The sequence below is a fragment of the Corvus brachyrhynchos genome, unplaced genomic scaffold (genome assembly GCF_000691975.1).
Source record: "Corvus brachyrhynchos isolate BGI_N302 unplaced genomic scaffold, ASM69197v1 scaffold1, whole genome shotgun sequence".
NCBI lineage: Eukaryota > Metazoa > Chordata > Aves > Passeriformes > Corvidae > Corvus > Corvus brachyrhynchos.
In genome coordinates this window covers 5,386,185-5,393,165 of record NW_008237222.1, presented here as the reverse complement: position 1 = coordinate 5,393,165, position 6,981 = coordinate 5,386,185, and the positions used below count along the sequence as shown (strand labels likewise).

The following is a 6,981-nucleotide window of genomic DNA, read 5'->3' as shown; positions in this document are numbered from 1 at the left end:
CTCGGTCCGAGCGTGTTCGGTCCCGGCAGGATGGAGTTGACTTTCTTCGGCGCGCCGGCGGTCAGAGGGTTGGGAAGCGCATTTTGCTGTAGGTGGCAAAGATGCACGGAAAGAGGCAGCGGCGGAGCGGAGCCCCGGCGATCATGCCTTGCCGTGGGTTTTCGGTGTTGATTGCGAATTAAATTGAGGATTTTCTGGGTAAAGGGCTGAATCAGCTTTTGCCAACTCCGACGCTGTGGTGTTGTGTGACCTTGATTGTAATGTGGGCGGCCAGCAAGAGAGACTGGGAGAAATTGGTATACAGTGAGGGAGAGCGCCCATCCAGTTTGGAGAATCAGAACAGCAGCAAAGCTCAACTCAAATGCGTCACTTCAATATTTTAAAGTTTATTTATAATATATGTCTTCAGAGAAGTGATTGATGAGCCAGCCAAGTGCCGTTCAAGAACAGACCAATTACAGTTTCTTTCTTGGAAAAACAAAGTGGAGAGTCCGCATCTTTTACTCCCTGATCTAAACTTAGTGACTCCCAAGAGATTAAAGAGAGATGTTGTTTGTTTTAGCATCTTTTCTCTTGCCATGAATGACAAAGAGGATTTGTGCTCCTTATGGATTAAAATGAACAGAAATACAACAAAAACAACCGCCTTTAAAGCAATATCCCCATCATAAAAATTTCTGCCAACTCTACCTTCCTGCTGTCCTCCTCAAGTATTCAGGTAGCTAATCTAAAGTTAAACTATAAGTGCATTTTTCAGGGAAGCGCAGTTGGGTGAAAAGAGATCCCTCCTGCAGCCTCTCTCTGATCAGTCAATTGAGCAGACAAAAAAAAAAACCTTGGATAAACATCTTTCTGGCAAACTATTTACATGATCTAAAGCAAATTTTCGAAAATAATTACATTTATAAAAATTGAAACAGGCTCTGAGAAATACAAAAGCCAAGGAGTCCACCAGCCTTTCTTTGCAATACTTTGGAATTTGGATGCGTGTCCCGTTCATCAACTGTGCTTGTGCTATTACTTGCTGCTGTGTTGAAGAACAAGCAATAAGCCTGGTCACTCTCAAACTTTTTTTCAGTTTTCCCAAAACTAGGCTATGTCCAGGGCTCCCATCAGCAGGTTCCAAAGGGAAGGGCAGGTATGGAATGCTCACTGGCATGCCAGCCTTCCATCCTTCCTGTGACTGAAACTCCTTCATCCTTGAACCCCTCCCATGATTCCCTTCCCCGTGTTGAGTCATAATCCTTGCTCTTATCTTCAGTCTCACAAGCCATTCTCTCCTTGACTAATTCTGTAGTGTTGCAGTCGCTCCTCTGCCCTGCTCCATCTATAGCAACAGTCATGTTTTCTCACATCTTCCAGCTCCTCTTCACTCATTTGTCCCCACAAGGACTTAGTGTGGCATAGCCTTCCCTCCCACCTCTGCATTGCCTCCTTATGCCCTGCCGTGAGACACTTAAGAGAATCAGCCAGATGCTAATCAAAGGAGAAGCATTTATTTTACTAAAAACAAAACCAAGACAAAACCCACAATCTTTCCTTATTAGCGTGGTAGCCAGTTCTGTGACAAGGAAGGGATGATTCTGTCAGAGGCTTTTGACATAATTTAAAAAAGAGCAGAAAGGGTCATGATAAATAGCAGGGTGACATTTTTTCTGGTTTTGTAAACATGGATCTGGATTAACTCTGATGTGAATTGCACAGAGCTGTCCTGGGATTTATGCAGTGGTGTAGAGATCTCATCTCATCTCGTCCCATCTCATCTCATCTCATCTCTGTAGACTGCTTCCAAGAGACAAAGCTCTTGCCACATCAGCAGGCTTTTAGAGGTCTCTGTGCCTTTTCAGTCAACTGTACTTTTCTTTTAAAGCTTTCCTCCTTTTACCTGATTAAAAAAGTCACAAGAAGGCCACCCTCCAGGGACTGTATTAATCCTCTTTTCCTATCCCACTCTGTGGAATGTACTTGTGGACTGCTGCAACCCCATGGGACTCTACTGAAATACTAAACAGTTCCACATGCAGATTTATTCTTCCACTGTATGCAAAGCAGGACTAGGATCACTGTTTCTAAAAGAAATCTTGAATTAAAGAGAAATATGCCACAGGCACAAACTTCAACAGAGACTGCAAAAGGAAACCTCCAGTTATCACATTGTTTTTTCTTCCCTGGATATTTGTGGATCAGATTTTCATTTCCATAAGTATTTTAAAACATTTGTCCTTTTTTGCAAAACATGTTCACATCAAATGCACAAATCCATAAAGTCAACTCTCCATATTTTCAGAGCAGGGAAAAAATTCATCAGCTTGAAGTCCAGGCAGCATATGTCTAGACTGGCCAACTGCTCAGTGTGTTAAGAAAGCCTCATGCCAAACAAGCAAAAGTTTCAGATAGGCCAAGAAAAGGTGTTCATGGCACCTCCAGCACCTGGAGGAATGTCTGGAAGAGCTAGGGAGCAAACCCTGTGGATCCGTCTCCAAAGGTGATCCCTTTGCCAAGGCAACCTCTGTGCCACAAACTGCCTGGCAGCCTGGTGGGTGCCTGGTGGGTTTCTAGTTACGCCTTACCTGCGAGGGTATTCCAGAGCCATTCTGGGGCCATGGAAGAGTCCAGCAGAACAAATAAGCAGTGAAGTTTGAGGCCAGGTTCATTTAGATGACCTGGCCATAGAAAGGTGTGGCTCTTTCAAAATGCTTTTCTTTTCCAGCCACATGCTGTAAAGGCAGCTTACCTTGAATTGCAGACAGTAAGAAAGAAACACGGAGTATTATTTCATCATCTTCTGCCAGAGCAAGATTGTTCCCTAAAGCATATTTTCTAGTGATTTTTTCTGATTACCTTTAGAAGACACAAGTAATAGCCTTCATTTCTTTCATAAGAAGACTAATAGACATCAACAGGAAGATTTTTTTCCTTGAAAAGGAGCCAAATGCCTTTCTTTTTGCCCTGCTTCTCTCTTGCTACTGTTATCTGCTGCTTTATGTTACTGTTACTGTTCTATCTTCTTGGCTATTTCTCTCCTTGAGGCCTCAACCTCGATTTGGGTCTTTCCTTTTCCTGGCAGATTTCAACCACCTTAAAATATCTTTGTTTCTAAAACTAAACCTTTAAGACAAACCCCTGTCAAGGTAATATTTATGTTCCCACTTCTGTTTTCTAACAGCCACACATTTTACCCAGTGACAGGAAAAGGGAAACAAATAGGTGATAAAGCCCATACTTTTAAATGTCAGTTCTTTCCCGACTATTTAAAAATGATCATGGGAAATTTTTATAGAGGTTCAGGCTAAAGTATTGAGAAACAGAGCAACTTCTTTCTTTCTTTCTTTCTTTCTTTCTTTCTTTCTTTCTTTTTTTCTTTCTTTCTTTCTTTCTTTCTTTCTTTCTTTCTTTTTTTCTTTCTTTCTTTCTTTCTTTCTTTTTCTTTCTTTCTCTTTCTTTCTTTCTTTCTTTCTTTCTTTCTTTCTTTCTTTCTTTCTTTCTTTCTTTCTTTCTTTCTTTCTTTCTTTCTTTCTTTCTTTCTTTCTTTCTTTCTTTTTTCCCCCTAAAATAATATTTTTAAAGTAGACAGGAGCAGGAGCAGCAAGTGACTGGTCATGTATGGGGTTAATCTTGTCTGCAAAGTAATTGAGAAAATTATCCACAATTTTCTGAGGACACTATTACCAGCCTAAGGTAGGAGAGCCTCCAGGGATTTAAAAACAGTCAATAGCTCTAAAAAAAGACAGAGCAAGCCTTTGGTTCTGGTTGATATTAAGTTAGAGCAATAAGTCAATGTAGCTTTGCTATACCAGCACTGTCTTCAGACTTACATATGCAAAGCTGCTTCTGGTCTGCAAACAAAGCTGGCTCTAAGTCTGCTCAATGTTATTCTTCCCTGTGTCCATCCTCTCCCATCACACTGCATCCTGCAAGACTGGAGTGAGCTCACAGGATTCAATAACCAAGGGCCTAGGCAGGGGACAGTAGTTGTAGCTAGGAGTTAATAGTTGCTTCCTAATCAGTTGCTGAGACCAGTGTAGAGGTGTTGCCCTCCTCCTTCTGCCAGCACAGTAAATCTTGTCACACCTGTTGAACGAGGAGGTACTCCAGGTGTGCCCCCAACACTGCATGGGGAGGACACTTCTCTCACAGGGCTCTCTTTGGGAGTGTGCCTGGACCCCAGCCCCTCACGTGAGCAGTGTTGGAAGAGCTGAAACAGCATGGAGGATATTCTGCTGCCTGGGATCCCTTACTTTAAAAACAAGTAAACCTTCTTAGCAGACAGATTTATTACTAGTCATGAGGGATTACGCAGCCAAGTCACTTTGATTCATTAGAGTGTTGAGAGAGTTTGTGTAAGTTCCTGGAAGCTGTTCTGGGATGGTCTTAAACCATCCTCTTACTGTTACCTGATGGTGAAGGGGAAAGTTGGAAAGCACTTGTGCTGAATTTGTTTTTCCCTATGTCTGGTAATAGATTTAGACAAGCTGTTTAAAGAACTGAGCCTTCTGCTTTATGCTGTGCTGAGCTGTCCTTCCAACTCAGCTACACGTAGCCTTTTCTATTCTTTTCTCCCTCCCTATAATATTTAATCAACAAAGCCCTACCTCCATTTCCCTGAGGCCAGAGTAATGCGTCTTTCTGCATTTAGAAACCTCCTACGCATGTGAACACGTCCTTTGTGCAGTGATGTTGTTTTAATTAGCCACATCTCTCTTTTTGGCCAGAAATATATAAAATGACTGTGTACAGCTTTCCTGCAGCCAAGAGGCAGTGCAGCCCTCTTGGTGCCCAGCTGTGGGTAGTGGGAGAGGCACGCTGGCTGTGCTGGGGGCCAGGCTTGAGCGAGGAGAGGAGAAAGACTGTGTGCTCAGAGCTGGCAGGGGAAGGGAACCAAAGCTTGGGCAGGAGAGAGAAGTGGGGAGAAGGCAACCCTGGGTGACCCTGGCAGAGAGGCAGAAGAAGCCTGCCTAAAACAGATCAGAAAGCATGGCATGAGACATCCTCTTTGTAATGACCAACATGTTGTGGAAAAAAGCTCATTAAAGAAGGTGATGTTAGGCCAAAACTATTAGGACAATAACCCGCCTGAGACCAGACTGTACAAGACAATATGCTAGCATAACTCTGCTTAGCTTCAGCACGACACAAGTTTTTTATATTTACATTCAAAGTGCTTGTTAGATAACATGCTTATTAATCTTTCAGGCTTCGCTTTGTCTCTTCAAAATTGTATCCAGTATAAGTCATTCAAGAAGAGCTGGCTTAGAGACCTCTGAAGTTAACACCACTCAGAAGCTTCTGTGATGCTCAGCAAATTTCCTTTTCATTGGGGACTGACTCCATTTTGTAGCATTATATTTTACTGAATTTTAGTGACTATTCCTTGAATCCATAGTTATGTAAATACTACTGATGATAAGAAAAACATGCTGTTAATAAATGGTCCTTGTCATGACTAGATGAAGCTACTGAATGTGTCATATACTGGCTAAATCATTGTCCATGGCCAAGTGATGTTTATACTTGGGTTCTGCAATGCCTCATCTTCACTTTTATTATTAGCCAGCACTGCATCTTGCAGAGGCTACAAAGTGGCGTTTTTATTTTAACCATGTTATTGCTGTGGTCCACAGATGATTAAAATGCGGGTAGCCTCTCCTCTTGGCAGGAAGTGAAACACCCCGTGAAATCCTCTGTGAACTTCCAAGTGAGGCTGGCAAAGCAGAGGAGAGATGTCCTCTGGCTTTCAGTTCTGCCATAAGGAAAATGAACATAATCCTGACCCTAACTGTCTTGTAATTTTTATTAGCTCTCTTTGGCTTGCAGCAATGACCCTGTGAATAATGCATGCTGCTAGATGGCTTTCCTAAGGAAAGAAGGCTTATGCAATCATATTGTCTGCCACTGCCTGCCTTCTCCTTACCCCATAATAACTCAAAAACCAGCTGCCCAATTTCAACCAAATTTGACAGAGGGAAAGAGATATTGTGTTAAATAAAAAAAATTTAAAATGGGGACCACATAGGGAAGAGACATCTTAGGAACATTAGCTCAGTTCTCACTACAGATCTGAGGTGCCACTCAGGTACTCAAGTCTAAGAAACAGATTCATCAGTTTTCACTGTTCTGCTGCTCATGCAATGACTTGTTTCTTCACAGATCACTCAGGGTGAGCCCCAGAAGTCATGCTCCAAGCCTGTAGCAGAGAAATTTACAGAGAGCTGCCAGGAAATTTGCCAGTGCAGGCCACCTCCACTGTTACCACCGCCTCCTCCACCTCCACCGCCCCCGAGGTTGCTAGCGGTGCCAAGTAAGTAGCTACTGGTACAGTTGTGCTGTGCTGAAGAAGGACAAAGTGATGGGGACACCTGGACATACAGGAGAAAGGATGTGGGAAAGGGCACAGCTAGCTCATTTGTCATTTTCCACTTAGCAAATGGAAGAAGAAATGTTCTCAGTAGAGATGGAGATCTGTTTTCTGATCAATGAATAATTCTTGGCTTTTGGAGGAAAGCCAGAGAAATTCCCTCCTTTCATTGTGTTATATATGACTTTCTGGTTTTAAATGGTTCCCTAATCCCCTAGCCCTGGGAAATGCTTTCCTACAGAGACATAGTGCTGTGCTGCCCCTTGAGTTGCATGACCTCCTTTTTAGCCAGGTTTGCAGCTTGAAGGTCTGGGTGCTCCAAGGCAAATTAATTTATAAGCAGATAAAAATCCAAACACTCTGTCTAGACCATTCAGTACGTTTGACTGTTGTCAAGACACTGGAGCACTACAGTTTACCATAGCAGTGAGTCAGGCTCACTGGTTTTAAATTGCTTACAACTGTTACAAAAATAGGAGGCATGTCAGGAGTCAGTGGCAAGGGAGAAGTTTTCCAACTAATGCACATACAGGCTAAGACTCATTTATTTCTCTTCATACAAATCAGTGCTTACTGAGCCTTACCCAGTGCATCCAAGCTTCTCCTAATTTCCAGCCATGCATCCC

At 42.7% G+C, this 6,981-nt stretch overlaps 1 protein-coding gene across 1 annotated transcript in view; it reads left to right on the top strand.

The window, feature by feature from the left end:
- Positions 1–6,141: 6,141 nt before the first annotated feature.
- PRIMA1 (proline rich membrane anchor 1) overlaps positions 6,142–6,981 on the top strand; it is a gene marked incomplete at its 5' end in the record, with an annotated part of 41,714 nt that continues 40,874 nt past the window's right edge. Inside the window, one exon of the mRNA XM_017729027.1 lies at positions 6,142–6,298. Within this exon, the coding sequence (XP_017584516.1) occupies positions 6,142–6,298 (157 nt within the window). The remainder of the gene's footprint in view (positions 6,299–6,981) is intronic.